Consider the following 15,328-nt stretch of genomic DNA (forward strand, 5'->3'; position numbering starts at 1 on the left):
TAAACGTACTTAATAATAATAAGTACTATACACAATGTATCCTTGACCAAAATTTCCAAATCCAATCAAGCCTTTTTATGGTTTCCCCTTAGTGATTAAAATTACGGCTTCCCTTTTCCATTTAAATTATGAAAATGTATACTAATAAAATAAATAAATACGACAGCGAAAATTTTAATCAAATATAAAAATTTGAAAAATTGCAAATTACACCTTTAATTTAATGTGTGTAATGTATAGATAAATACAGAAATTCATCTGCTTCGTTACGGTTTCAAATAATGTTTTAAAACTTATTTATTTCATATTACAAACTCTAGAATACTTACGTATAAAGTAGGTAGTGTTTATTGCTGAACGATTCGTAGCGGCAAAACCGCCAGAGTTTGTAAATCGCACAATTCAAGTTCACTATTTTCACAAACGTAAGAAAATTATTGCTATTATGTCACCAACAAAACAATATCTCTACAAAGTACCCTATCATACAAAGTTTCAATATATTCGTATCGAAAGTTTAAAAATATAATAAACGCTAAGCAACACGTCTTACTCGGCTAAGTTTCAAATGCACACTAAGCTATCAGTGTTGCCACTTGCCAGTTGCCGATGAAAAGCAACCAGACGGCTAAGAAACTATAATTTTCAAATGAACTCTTGCAATATGGCACATTATTACACAAAATTTTATTTAAAAAATTTCCTATTCCTCAATATTTGGGGATACATTTATGTTACCAAGAAAATTATGCATTTCCATTTGTTTTTTAGCTGCACAACGTCTACTTTATTTTATAGGCTTAAAAATTTAGGCATCACATTAGGATCAATCGGTTATTACAAATTTGCTTGGTTTAATAAAATATTGTAACACTGATACGTGCATTCCGTTTCAGTGTTAGTTTTTGTTTGCTGAATACAATTTAAATATTATTTTAAGTATTAAAAGGACCATTTGAGTTGTGTAACATGAACGTATCAAAAGTAACATTCTGGTAACGCTGGGCTAAAGTCCCATATTGTATATATAGTGTACATAGACAAGGTGCCTTAACAGTAGTGTATGTAGAAATAAAAAAACTAAATTTGTATGAAAATGACAGCTCGTGTCGACAGTGTAGGTCGCCGAAAAGGCGTAGACTACCGAGACCACCGATTGTAATAAAATAAGCGACGCCATGACAATGCTACGAAAACACACATTAACTCACGCTTTTCGGTAGTCAACGGCTAATTAATGTTTCGGCAGTGCAAAAAAAAACGGCGTTTATCAGCCATGTTTTTGCGTGATCTCAAAAGCTGCTGCAAAAATTCAGGTTCAAAATAAAATGCCACTGACATTTCAATATTCTTTTACCGTTAAAACATGGTCAAATTTCAATAATTCATTAAGTATCTTATCATTGATACAGTTGTTTGTTATACCTCTTACAAACATAATACAAATTAAATTTCAGGGACTGCTGCTTAGACCGGCTTAGCTCAGAGGCTTTAATTATATACATTTAAATATGTTGCTTTATTTTAGATATCCGTTGTTGTGAGATGAAATTCTAAAAATATAAACGTATGGATATATAATTGTCAATTAATTATAAGTCATTAATTAGGATTTTTTTTAAATATTTCACTTAAAGTCGGTAAAATATTAAGAAACTATTACAATATTAATAAACTTAAATAAATAATTAATTTTATAATACTATATTTCATGAGGTTGGGATAAACCCCATCAGCAACACATTAATTAAAAATAATCGTCAGTAATCGCTATTACAGCTAATGATATGTCCCATAGAACTTCTGTTTCATTCTTATTCAATGATTTAAATGCTTTTACAATAGAATCCGTGTTAATTTTATGAAAATCAAATGGAATACTTTTTTTATTTGTGCTAGACGTTAAAAGTGAAAACGCGAATTGCGAAGATGAATTTAGTTTACTAGAGATTCTCGCAGCAATTTCAGAGAAAAAGGACTCAGAAGAAAAATATAAAATAATCTAAAACTATCAAAACCACTCAGCCCAACTTACCGGTAAACTCTACCATGCGCTTTAAAATCAAAGATTGAGTTTGATTTACAACTTCTTCTTCCTTTATTTTACGAAAAAAATTGAAAACAATATTTTTCGCTTTAGATCGAATTGGCTTTTTCGACATTTTCATAAAAACAACACATTCCAACTTTCAAGAAGATAATCACAATATTTCAGCAGTGGTTGACAGATCTCGTACTTTTATTTGATTTGGCTGTAAGTGTCCAGCACACTTGAGATTGCAATATGAAAATCTTATTTTCTTATTTTTGTTTTATGCCATGAGATTCCGGTAGATCTATACTTACTACCATTTGCAAAATATATTTTTTTAAGTGTTAACTATTTAAATACAGTAACGTCTTTAGGGGATGATGGTATGAGGGCGCAGAATAACATAAAGTTTTAAATTTTAGTCGAGAGTCATGTCTGTTATGTCAGTTATTAGTGACTTTTACTCTATGCCGTTGCTGTCTTATGTCTGTCTGACAGCTTCCATCGACCATCTTTGGCAGGATTTCGTTTATTCTTATTTTCACCTTAACTTTATAAAATAAAAAAATAAAAATATAGAATTATAAAATCTCAGCAGAATAATCGGATATTATTGGTGCACTTATAGTGATTTGGGAATTCGAGCTAGCTCTCTAATGTTAAGACTATGACAAAAAATATCACTTTCTTATTTAACTAACATTTTATCATTTATTTTGTTTATTCGTATGGTGGAATACCATGGCTCCTGGAAATAAAGACCGACATCCAAGTCATACCGGTACAATTCCTAAAACTAAAGTGCGTAACAATTGCAATGTGCCTCAAGAAGCCGTAACACCTACTCGAAGAGATATGGCATCAAATTTAGTATCTGTAAGTATTCCTATTTAATCCATTATTAAAAATGAAGTCTTCAACAGTTTAAGCACCATCACCGCCGCTTGTGCAATGAATAACTGAAACCAGAAACAAAGATTCACACAGGAGAATAAAGTATTTTGGGATAGAAATGTGCCATATTTATTGGCTGTTCGCCAAAATAGTGCCAAGTCAATTTGCTTTGAGCTGTTCATATTAAAAATTCTTGATAATCTATTTATAATTTCATTCAATTACATTCATTATTAGATTTAATTAACTTATGGGAGGTTGTCTTTCTAAGTTTGGTCCAAAAAAGGTATCATTTTAATTAGGTATTTATAACAAGTTTAATTCCATGAGGCCTTGCAAGTTTTAGTGTTTTATGAGTGTGACTTTTTAGACCTCCCTAGATTGGGTGCCAGTATCAGAATACAATCCAAGAAGTAGTAACAGTAATCAGTCTAGAAAGCAAACAAACAATACAACGGATCAAGATTTTACAGATTTAGGTAAGATTTAACCTAATTTTATGTGTCTGTTCAGAACTGTACTGAGGTGTACTTTGGTATATAAGTATGTGATATCCAGATTTAATTATATGGATGGTTGTGCAAAAGTATACATCTTAAAAATAAATTTTATGGGTGTCTTCAAGTTGACTTTGCATTGATGTAAAGGTGTCCATGCCTTTCTGAAAAATAGTACAGCAAAATATATTTTATAATTTTTTACAAATCCTTTCCTTTTAGATAATTCAGTTGCCTTTGAAAGTGGATTTGGTAGATTTGTACCAGTGCGGCCACAACCAAGAGCACTTCCCCTCACAGTTCAGAACAGAGAACACCATTCTGGAGATCGTGACAACTTAAATGATGATGCCAGCTCTTCTGGTTCACATTCCCTTCATCCTTACGCTCATCAAATGCAGAATGGTATTATTTTAAATAATAAATGTTTTATCTGTAACTAAATTATCACTGATTAATGATAAGCTTATAGCATTATGAAATGTTGTAAATTAGGAAATGTTATATTGTTTAATGAGAATGTTATATTTTAGAATTAGAATGTATATTTAAGGTAAAAAATTTAATTATTATCTATCCTATTTTAGGTTTAATTCCCCATTCAAACCATGCTGCAGCTGCTGTAATGATAGTGAATCCTACAACACCAAACACTGTTGCAGGGAATATATCCCAAACCTTTACTGTAAGTAGAATAAAATGTTACTTTAATATACATAATATGATTAACTTGTAAACTGCAACAAAGATTTAACTAAAATTTTGTATGAATTCAAATTATTGTGTTTCGTAATTGCAACCATAATGAAATGTCTGCAAGGCAATTTCAAAGTGGCAAATTATTTTTTGTTCCATATTTATTTTACTTTGTAATGATGTACTAATTACAGTTAATTGCTTAAGACAAAAAACTCATTGTTATGATTTTTATGTTGTTTTACCTACTTGCATATAGGTCTGTGTGACCAAACATATGTATAAGTTAATATATCAAATCTTTATAAATACAAATTAGACTAGACTGATATAGATGAAATTGCCAGTTAGATTTTTTTTTGTATTTAAGATGTCTACAGAACAACATTAGTCAGATTAATAAGTAAAATATATAATTATAAACTTTGCAGGCTCAAAATCAGAATAGAAAGAACTTTGCCAGGAATTTGAATTCAAATAGACATAATTTTGAAGGTAATAATAATTCTAACAACAACACAGCTTCCGTTTCTAACAGTCGATCATCCACCAAAGCTGTGAATATGATGAACAATATGTATGACCAAGGACAAGGAAGGTTCAACAATATTAATGAAAATAATCATGTATGTATTATTATTTAAATTGTGTAATCTTATAAAATCATGTAATGTATCATACATTAGCTTACTGCAATTAATCCAATTATACAGAGTAAGAAAACAAAACTATTTACTTGCTTGTTTTTATTCTTTATGGAAATACACTAAGGTCTCTTATGTTTCATGAATTAGTTAATTTTGATGATGATAGATGGCAGTTGTTGCATTTAAAACGCGGTATTATTTTGATCAACAAGAGCAGTGTTGGTTGGAGCTTTATATGAGCGCATTTAACATTCGCTTGAATCTACCCCTTCCCGACAAAAAGGGCTCGTAGGAGGCCCCGACACATTCTAACGGATCCGGACGTTCCAATGACTGTAGCAAACGATAAATTAAAAGCGCGCCAATAATAATAAAAATACACAAATTAGGGTAAAAAACCGCCTTCACCGGGGAAGGCGAGGAGGAGGCTCCAGTGAGCTTCCGTCCTGCCCTTCAGGCTATTGACCACCCCGCGACGGCCCAAGCCGAGGTTCGAGTCTCACAGGGGACGCCTTTGCGCTAGCCGCGGGATAAAACGCCATTCTGGCCGAGCTACGCTCGCCAAAACAGCCTGAGCTGAGCTGTAAAAGCCCTTAAGGCCAACAGCGAGATTCCATTCTCAAAAAAAAAAAACGGTGAAGGCAAAACATCGTGAGATGCCTTAGACCCAAAAAGTCGACGGCATGTGTAGTAATTGAGTACATTGTATATACTGTTTACTACATTATGTTACATTAATCTGAAGAGAGCTGGATATATATTAGCTATATTTTTTACTAACTACATAATGTATACATAATAAACACGTTCTTTTCCAGTGTGAAATATGTAACTTTAAATAAAACGATTGTTAGGAGAATATATTTAAAAATAACTGCTTTGATCTAGTTTACTTAGCTCCTTAAGATATCCAAGTAATTTGTCAATAGGTCCATAGAGAATCGGCCCGTGCTCTAGGTGAGGCCATTGTGGCTGTCTGCCCGGATGCAGCTTCAGTGGAAAGAAGACTCGGCCAAATTAGGGAATATATAAGAGTTACCTCATCTCTTGTTGATACTATGCGTAACTCTGAAGATGAGGTATGTTATTATATGACTTCATATTAAAATAACCCTTCAAAAGTTAGATGAGCTGGTTGTGATTAATGTTTTTCTTTTTATATCTTTAAACAAGATGGTTGCTTAAAGTCCAATATAAATTTCAAAATCTTACGTTTAATTTAGGCATTTGTAGAGCACACCAAACAGGAATATGATGAACTCCTTGAAATGATACAGAAGTTAAAAGAAAGTGAACAGAAATTAGAAATACTTCTTCTGGAAAAGAATTCCGAAGCTTTTAATGCGTTAGAAGATCCTCCACAGGCAATTACAAGTGAAGAACAAAGTCTCACAACAAGGGAAAATGAAACAAGCGAAGATACCACAGTCAATTGTTTAAGTGAACCTAATGTTCCCGCAAAAAAAGTTACAAATATAGAAAACGAACAAATCAATAAAACAAATTCCCTCAAAAAGATTAATGAAGACAAAAATGTAAAGAATTTAGATCAGTCTGAGACTAGTGGTGTAGAAATAAAGGAAATTGAAACACATTATACAGAAGACATAAATAAAGATGACGAAATCCTTAACGAAATGTTAAAGAAAAATATAAAATCGTGCACAGAAAAAATCGCGATTATAGAAGATATGAAAAATATCACTAAAGATGCGAATAATAATGATGAAAAGGTCCTTTAGTGTGTTAGTGTTGTTGGCTGCATGGCCTATGTGTGTTACTCACCGTTTTAACATATGACGTCATTGGATTTTAGTGAATCTAACATTTAATACTTTGAACCATTATTACATTCAAGAATAAAGTTTAGACTTAGCCTTTCGACTACCTAAGCCATTTTACATTCCTGAAATTTTAAAATATTTTTAAAACTTTTCGTTTGTATGTATTAATTTAAAGGCCGGCAACGTGCCTTACGCAACTAACATGAGTTGCGGCAGCTGGGTTTTATTGTCCTCCTGTCGTGTAAAATTTTTTTTGCTAAAATTCTGCGTAAAGTGTGCAGGATCTTGAAAGAAATGTCTCCTCAATTTATTATTTATTGCATCTTAACCCTGATAGAAGTATTATTATATTTAAATAAATCTTTGAGCCATTTACCAAGAAGCCCTAATCTCGAATCACACATATATAACATTGTTCTAATTTTACAGCAAGATGTCGTAGTACGACCCGTATCGGTTCAAAGCAATGGATCTGCATACAGCGAGAATGAGTTGTGGCAAAATGAGATAAAGAACAAAATGGAGATGTCTCAAATGCGTTTAAGCGCCTTGAAACAACAACAGAAGATGCTGATTAAATACCAGGTAGATTTAGATATAAATAACGTGACCTGCATTCATGGCTTTCTGTCAATATAGAATATACCTTAAAGCAAATAAATAAACGCTAATGTCGAACTGTTTACTTGTTATTATTAGTTTATTAAAAATGAAGCACAAACCTCGGAGACGGCTGGACCAATTCGATTTTTTTCTTATTCGTGATGGAAGAAAGGTTTTTATGGAGATAAACCTTTAGTTTTATTTAGTACTTTGGTTTTTATTTCGAAAGAGCGGAGTACTATGTCATATAATACTAATTTCCATATTTTGGTATGTATGGAAAACGACGAAACGAAGTTCGCGGGCCAGGTTTTTAATAGTAATTGTGTACACAACACCGGTTTGTCAAACACATTTAATATAAATAATAAATAAAAAAAATATATTTTCAGGAGGAGGCCAAACAGCAATTGGAAGAGTTAAATAAGCAAAGCCAAGAGATGCATCATCCGTCTACATCACATGAGAATTTTTCAAATCCACAGGTATATTACATTTTAATACTCTGTGATTTATTTGTCTATTATAATTATATTTATTAGTAGAAGTATACGATTTAAAAACATTGATGGATTTTAAACTGTTCGTCAACTGTCAGTTGTCAAAAAATTTAAGCGCTGGTTCCCGCCTGAAATTAAGTCAAAATTACCGCGAAAAATGACAGCGTATGTCACACATATTCAGAGAATCACAATTATGAAATATGTTCATGGTTGAGAAGCAGCTAGTTCAAAGGCAAACATTATGCTGAAATTCAACCCAGGATCCACAGTAAACCATGGTTCTATGAGATTAAAAGTTCTAAAGTGGTCAGTTCTATCATTTGCAGAATGCGTTTAGGACATGTTTGTACACCTCGTCATTTAGCAGACTTATTGTTGATAGTCATATTTGTGAGGGTGGAGAAGATATTGGTGACCTCGACCATATTTTCTTTTCTTGTTCTCAATATGACCGCACCTTTCTGTATTTCTTACAATTACATGTTCCGTTTCCGACTAAAATCGGATTTTAGTCGGCTTTTTGTCTTTGGGCATTTTTCTCGCGTGTAGTTTCCCAACCTTTACTTGAAACTGGCATAAAGTCAATAATATTGACATAATATAATTTTTTTTCAATACCACGTAACGCTATAGTCCTGCGACAAAGAATGTGTAGAATTCTTTTAACTTAATACACAAAACGTTTAAAACAGATTGTATTTACGTCACATTTACGGCGAAGTTCACTTGTCTGCTATGAACTAACCTATGAACAATATAGAACAATAAATTGTTCATGCTGTCGTGCAATATGCTTAAACCGAATATTAAGAATATCCATAGCGTCCCAGCCAAACACAGTAATATAACTTTAAATGTAAAAATCATTTTTTTAATGTAATGTTTATGTATATATTATCTAGTTAATCTATATATATATTTAAAAAAATACAATTTGCATTTATTACGAAATAAAAAATTCCATTCTAAAAAGGATTTTTGCGTTTCAGAATGTGAACGCGAATTATACAAACTCGAACCGCATGTACGCGACCAATCAAATAGGAGTGGCGACAACTCTTCCCCAAGATGTGTTTTCTAACGAAACACATTCGAATCATTCTCAGCACCAGGAAGATCGGTTCTCGATACGGGATGAAAATATTGCTAGCAGCGAGGTATGATGAGATTTTTATATTCATAAAACTTTTGAACTAAAATAAAAATTTGTCTATGAAAAAATATCATAACTCATAACCAACCAAAGACAAGAAGAAATATCATAACCAACCAAAGACAAGAAGAAATGGGTAAGGAGGTTAGCCTCAAATTTTTCGGAAATAATCTTAATATGATGTTTTGTGAGGTTGAATCAAAATTCTCATTGAATAGTGTCTTTGGTTAAAATAGCTTTTACACATTGAAAGAAAGAATTTTTACCGGATTGAAGCTATTCTGAACCCGTCATCTTTTAGTTGATACCAATTCCGGGGAAATTAATACAGATAACACAACGTTCTCTACAGCTGTGATACTTTTGACATTCAACACCTTTAGTGACCACGCACGCAAGTTAAAATTTAAAATTATGTAAATAATTATATGTTTTTAATAATATTTCATCTTAATAGCTTTAATCCGGTAAAAAAATTGTTCTCTTTCAATTCTCATCGAAGTTAAAAAGTTTCATCAGAGTTTGGTTGTTGAGCTTGTTGAAGAAATGTGTAATAGATAAATAATGTCTGGAATTACTTAATTTTTTTTTTATATCGGGTTTGGATCTAGCTTTTAATCAAGGTTTGTCAGAGCCAGGTTTAGGGGGATGCAACCGCGCGGCCTCCACAAAAGAGTTTTAAAAAATTTCCTTTAATATTTTTTTAGTGAATATTATAATTATGAATTGGTCTTTAATTAGCCATTCAATTAGGAAATGTTACTTAGCGATGCAATTTTGGTGAAAGTTTTTATACTTTCTTCTTCTTTCTTCTTTTATACTTTGGTTTTGAAATAATGTTTTTTTTAAATATTGCTTCTATGTAGGAGGCAGGTCACAGAAGTGACGCAGAAGAAGATGCAGAGGGTGTCTTACAGGAACGAGGACGAATGTTGCATAGAAGATTGCGTGATCTTCAACTCAAGAAACAGCATATGGAGAACTTGGTAAGACCATAAAACCCTAAAAACAGGAAGCAATAAGTAAATAGGCAGTTCTATGAATCCAGATTATTTACTAATTACTATAGAATTTATACAAATGCATAATTAATACAACCCGCCATAACGCAATGCAAGATGGCGTCGTACATCCTATGACGTAACATACTTGTAAACACGTTTTTTGCGCATTTACGAATTAATTTGTAAGTTTATCAATTTTGTGTGGTGATTTCTCAAGTGATTTCTGAGTGAAATAGTTTAAAATTCTGGAAAATGTATTTATATATTCTAAAGAATATCAAAAGCCCTTAACTCAAACTACATATAGGGATATATTGCATAATTGGTTCAACCAACAAAATAAAACTAGAAATTAGGATTAGGGATAATTTTTAAAAGCAAGCTACGTCATTGTTACGACTAATCCTGATTGTTTTCTGTCACCTGACTTAATGTCCTATAACCCCAAGATGGGGCTGAGGGCGTCCACAATGAGTCTCCATCACGTTCACCTCGCTCCAAGTCTTTCCGGCTCCCTTTGCCTCGTCTGCAACTGTGCGACGCAGGGTTCACTACGCTTCCGCTTTGCGGGTTCCAATTAAGTGCCTGCTTAGGGATATGGAGTTTCTTCGGAGTGTTTGGCCTACACCTTTCCACTTACATCGCTTGATCTGCTCTCTAATCGGTGTTTCTCAGCAGCGCTCCCAACGTTGCTAGAGGTTTTCTCAGGCCAGTAGATACCAAAAATACGGCTTAGTCAATATTTTGTTTTTTAAATACATAATCGATTTTTTAGAGCCATGCCTTATAGACACACTATTTGACATACTGTCAAATAAAAGTTTAAATTAAAGTAAGTTGTATCCTTTTTCATAATTTTTTTAGGTTACCGAGTTCCAAAAATTGCAAATGGCGGCGAGTATGGGCGTGGCTCATAATACCTACTCCAGTTCGGGTGAAGACAGTGGGGAGGAAGAGCCGTCCAGAAAATGTATGTATTTATATTTCATATTTATTATTTTAAAGTCAATTGTTTAAGATTCTTCTCCAATCAGAAGCATGTCAATGACGTCAATGAAAATTCAAAAGAAAATTCCTAGAATAGTTTTTGTTTTGATTAATAACAAGCGATGGCCAGAAGATAATTTTCGGTCATAGACAAAGTTCACAGACAAATATTTTTTTTTCAATACATTGTCTCTTCATTGTGACATCATAGAACATCTAACCGAACTTAAGTAATTGAAATCTAAACTAATTTACTAATAACATAAGAAATTGTCCAATAACACTTCTTACAGTCTCGTTTAAGGGGATGACACTCGGTTCTTATGTTCTATTTTCCCTTAAGATTTTCCCTCTTATACATAAATAAATAATTTGTCTCTTCATCACAGTGTAAACACAATTTGACACATAGAGACGAAAGTACTTTGAGTTCAATGAGACGTTTAGTTTAATTAATTATGTTTCAATTTCAGGCAACAAGTCTGGTGTCAATATGAAGAACGAAGATCCCTTCAAACTTATGGAAATCAAAGCTATTAAGACGGCCTTACAAAAAACCAAAGGTTTTATTATACAATTGTATTAAATTATAAATAATAATTTAATTAACAAATATATATAAATATTAGTTGTTTGACAAGATTTTAAAAACCGCCAAAACGTGACACAAGATGGCGTCGCACGTATGACATAAAATTCCAGTAGACACGTAAACAAACGTCAATGTTAAATTAGCATAATAACATTTTTTTAACCGGATTAAAGCTATTTGTATTATTATTAACTTATAATTATTTACATAATTTTAAATTTTAATCCAGTTAGAAAATTGATTTCTTTCAATCTTAAATTACACAAACAATATTATATTTTAATCATGTCCTTCGACAAATTTGGGGTTTAGGGACAGTATTTATTATAAACTAATATGTAACCGTTTTGTGTCACGTGACTGACGTATATCAATAATTATGATTTTTTGATAAATTAATGATTATTTACAAGTTTTGTTACGTAACGCCCTTATATTTTTTAAAGTCATGTTTTATACAAATGCATTTTCATAGCACTAGTCACTCTTTCGTCCCTTTCTGTTATACTAATATGTTAAAAAGAGACAGATGATTTCTTTTGAACATTTAGAGTCAATTAAGAAGCGTTTTTTAAATGTAAATTTGCTCGACGAAATGTCTAGTTTATAGGGGAGATAGGGGTTTAGAGCTTTTAATATAAATAATTGTCTAAATATCACATTAACTCTTTACTTGCACCATATGTAGGTTACAATCATATATGAGCATGCATTATTGTTTAGTTCATTATTTATGGAATAACATAGACAATAGACTAATTCTATAACATAGACAGGAGAGAAAGCACTTTTCAAACGGATTGAAGCTATGTATTATTATTATAAACTTATAATTATTTACATAAATTTAAATTTTTCCGACGTTTCGCGTGCCTAACAGCGTGCGTGGTCACGGTGACGTTTAAAAAGTGTTTTCTTAATGTGTAAAAGCTATGTTAACAAAAGACAATACTATAGACAAGAGAGTTAGTTTTTCCATATATATATATATATATATATATATATATATATATATATTAAATAATTTTTTTTATAGATCTCATGAGGTCAGTTGAAACATTTGAAGCTGATCATTTGTCTGGAACAACGGAGGACACCTTCCATATGCCGTCCCATTCTAATAATATACACGACAAGTGAGTAGAGTTTTCCTATAGGCATTATAAATCTTTACATGACTACAAAAAATAATCATTTGGCATTATAATAACTATGTATGTATTTAATATTATGTATTCGATTCTTGATAGTGTGTAACTCAATTTACCGGAGATAAATTTCAAATTACCAAGAGGTTAAAATAACAATCGTTCGAATAACCACGTGGGTTACTCAAGCAAATAGGATTTGGATCAAAATTAAGTTTTTTATTATTTTTATATATTACTAGCTTTATGATATACAACATTCTTTGTTTGTTTTTCTGGCCGCATTCTGTCAAAGTTATGTCAAACGCCATAAGGTTACGTCAAAAACGTTTTAATTGTAAAAGCGCTATGCACTGAAAAAAACAAATTTGCTATTGTAACAAAAGTCAGGATTACTTAATATTGTGGTTAACTATTGTAAAATTTTCTAATTTTCCGCGCAATTTTCTTCATTCATCTTTCATAGGAACCTTCTCCTAACAATAACACGCATAACAAAAAAAATATTAGCGAAATCGGTCCAGCCGTTGACGCGTGATGCAATTACCAAGGCAATTTACTAGCTAGCTAGGTGCTAGCTAGATATAAATATAGATTTTGTATTAATAATAATTAGAGGCGCAACATTTTTTTAATCCTGTGCCTGAAAATAATGCCGTCAACGTTTTGGGTCTAAGGCAAGTCGTTTCATCGTTCGTGCGACTGTTAAATGCGACAGAAACTCCATTGGTGCACAGCCGAGGATTGGACGCTGAAGCCTCTAGGCCCATTCTTAAAATACACAAATTTTTATTTCGATAAAAAGTCGGTTATATTGTGTGGAGAGGGTTTTTATATAGTCTGTCATTGTCCATAGAATCTTAAAACACAGTTGACAGGTCTGTCAATGACAAACTCTGCAAATTATGGGGAGTAAAGCCTGGGGGTTTGGTCAAGATGACTTAACTGTAGTGTATGTAGAATGTGGAAAACTTAATTTGTATGAAAATGACAGTTCGTGTCGACAAAGTTTCATACAAATACTAATACTAATACTGGACTTGAAATTGGCGAGCAAGATAACATCAACTTCAAATTACCTTACCATTAATATTTGTTTTGAGTACCGACAGTTTTTTTTTTGGCACTGTAAGGATGCGGTTTTGTGAATGAATAAATAAAAATATTAACACAAATCAAGAGAAAAATGATATTATCAAGACATGTTGGGATTAAAATAATATTTAATATATGTTTTTAACCATCTTATAACAGTTTAATGTTCAAATTTCTCTTTAATGGTCTAGTTGTTTTTGAGGTGTGATTTAATTGTTCTGAATTGCTTTTTATAGTAAGTCGGAGTCGGGCAGCGTGGGTGGATGGTCCGGGGAAGGCAGTGTTTGCCGGGTTTTGAACTCGCTACCGCATCGGCATAAGTTCACAAACGAGCACTCGGGACAAAATCACACGCAACGGACCCAGAATCACGTCCAAAATCGGCAAATGCAACCACAGCAAAGTAAGTAAAAAAAAAACTCCTAAATGGCTGGACCGATTTTGATGAAGTTCGTGTGTGTTCATGTTGATTTGGAAATAGTAACTCACATTGCCAGAGAGTTCCCGAGGGCGTAGCCGGCTTTGAAACAAAGGATTGTTTTTGATTTTCAACGGATAGGAATCTTTTTAACTACTAAACGGCTGAAACTATTATGATGAAGTTTTTGTGCTTAAGTGAATTCGATCAGCCTCTTTTTTGGTTCATTTGGACGTAGGCCTCCTCGACTTCTCGGATCTTCTTTCATGCCCTGCATACACTGGGCCAATCTCCATGACGTACTACGTTCCGAGCCTGAAAGTCAAATAAAAATATTATTAAAAAAAATTTGTTCAATTTTAAGAAATCAGCGCCTGAACGCTCGTATACATATTTGACAACCAATATATATGTCCCCCCTTTTTTTAAATAGGATTTTGGAACATAATTTTTTTTATTACCACTTCGTTGCATTACAATTTAAAATAAAACTGTATTAAATTGGATAAGGTAGGCGAGAAGTGCAAAAATACATATTACATACAGTTATTAAACATGAACACAAAAACTAACTAAAAAAGGTAACATGAAAAATAAAAATGTATGGTGTTGCATGTTAAAGGATGTGCAATTAGTTTTATTGTTATTTTATGATAAGGCAATCCTTTTTGAATTAAATAATGAATTTTCAGGCCACGAAGCAAACATCAATTCGCTTCAAGAGCTAGCGCAGGAGTTGCGTATGGAGACCGAAAAGATAATGGGCGAACGAGCTCGCATTAAGGACCTCGTTACGAATAAAGGTATATGAATGACCATTTATTATTCAAAACTGTCAGTTATATATATATTGTATTTGTGTAACGATACTGAAGGAACTGCTTATTTTATGGCGTTGTAGAGTTGTTGTTAAATAGAGAAGAAAATCGTATGGATAATTCATGACTCCTACTTATAAGTCATGGTCAACAACAGTTTTCACGTGCAAGCAATCCCAATTTGTAAACAAAAGAACGAATTCCTTAGAAACTTCGTATGCATGATGCCGACAGTCTATTACGACAGTATTGCGGGCGTAATAAAGCAAGAGAAGAACGTATACGTATACATTATTATACATAAATAAATAAAAACGACGTTCGTGTAAAATAATAATGAAAAAAATCAATGGTGCTACAACCTTTTTAGGTCTGGACCTCAGATTTATGTATCTGTTTCATGATCATTTGTTAATCGAATAGGCAAGTAGGTGATCAGCCTTCTGTGCCTGGCGCA

The 15,328-nt window shown here is 32.5% G+C and overlaps 2 protein-coding genes and 1 long non-coding RNA gene across 7 annotated transcripts in view; 1 reads left to right on the top strand and 2 right to left on the bottom strand.

The window, feature by feature from the left end:
• Window positions 1-564, bottom strand: part of LOC123715282 — a 29,285-nt gene extending 28,721 nt beyond the window's left edge. For both annotated transcript variants that reach the window (XM_045670237.1, XM_045670236.1), the window contains exon 1: window positions 330-564. The gene's annotated coding sequence lies outside the window, so the exon portion shown is untranslated. The remainder of the gene's footprint in view (window positions 1-329) is intronic.
• A 771-nt stretch (window positions 565-1,335) lies between these two features.
• On the bottom strand, window positions 1,336-2,260 carry LOC123715596. Its single transcript, XR_006754452.1, has 2 exons — window positions 2,036-2,260; window positions 1,336-1,553 (listed from the first exon to the last, which is right to left on the bottom strand). It is a non-coding gene; the product is annotated as an uncharacterized LOC123715596 (long non-coding RNA).
• Window positions 2,261-2,536: 276 nt separating this feature from the next.
• The window catches only part of LOC123714799 (probable WRKY transcription factor protein 1), a 29,608-nt gene continuing 16,816 nt past the window's right edge, over window positions 2,537-15,328 (top strand). For 2 of the 4 annotated variants that reach the window (XM_045669327.1, XM_045669326.1), the window contains exons 1-16: window positions 2,537-2,908; window positions 3,297-3,405; window positions 3,646-3,828; window positions 4,011-4,108; window positions 4,551-4,745; window positions 5,696-5,845; window positions 5,990-6,499; window positions 6,980-7,135; window positions 7,546-7,638; window positions 8,646-8,813; window positions 9,676-9,795; window positions 10,678-10,783; window positions 11,274-11,363; window positions 12,429-12,528; window positions 13,872-14,038; window positions 14,746-14,856. In XM_045669327.1, the coding sequence (XP_045525283.1) occupies window positions 2,774-2,908; window positions 3,297-3,405; window positions 3,646-3,828; window positions 4,011-4,108; window positions 4,551-4,745; window positions 5,696-5,845; window positions 5,990-6,499; window positions 6,980-7,135; window positions 7,546-7,638; window positions 8,646-8,813; window positions 9,676-9,795; window positions 10,678-10,783; window positions 11,274-11,363; window positions 12,429-12,528; window positions 13,872-14,038; window positions 14,746-14,856 (2,491 nt within the window). In that variant the 5' untranslated portion in view covers window positions 2,537-2,773. Of the gene's footprint in view, window positions 2,909-3,119; window positions 3,213-3,296; window positions 3,406-3,645; window positions 3,829-4,010; window positions 4,109-4,550; window positions 4,746-5,695; window positions 5,846-5,989; window positions 6,500-6,979; window positions 7,136-7,545; window positions 7,639-8,645; window positions 8,814-9,675; window positions 9,796-10,677; window positions 10,784-11,273; window positions 11,364-12,428; window positions 12,529-13,871; window positions 14,039-14,745; window positions 14,857-15,328 lie in introns of those variants that run through there. The other 2 variants (XM_045669328.1, XM_045669329.1) reach the window with 2 other exon arrangements.

The sequence above is a fragment of the Pieris brassicae genome, chromosome 10, assembly GCF_905147105.1.
Source record: "Pieris brassicae chromosome 10, ilPieBrab1.1, whole genome shotgun sequence".
Lineage (NCBI taxonomy): Eukaryota > Metazoa > Arthropoda > Insecta > Lepidoptera > Pieridae > Pieris > Pieris brassicae.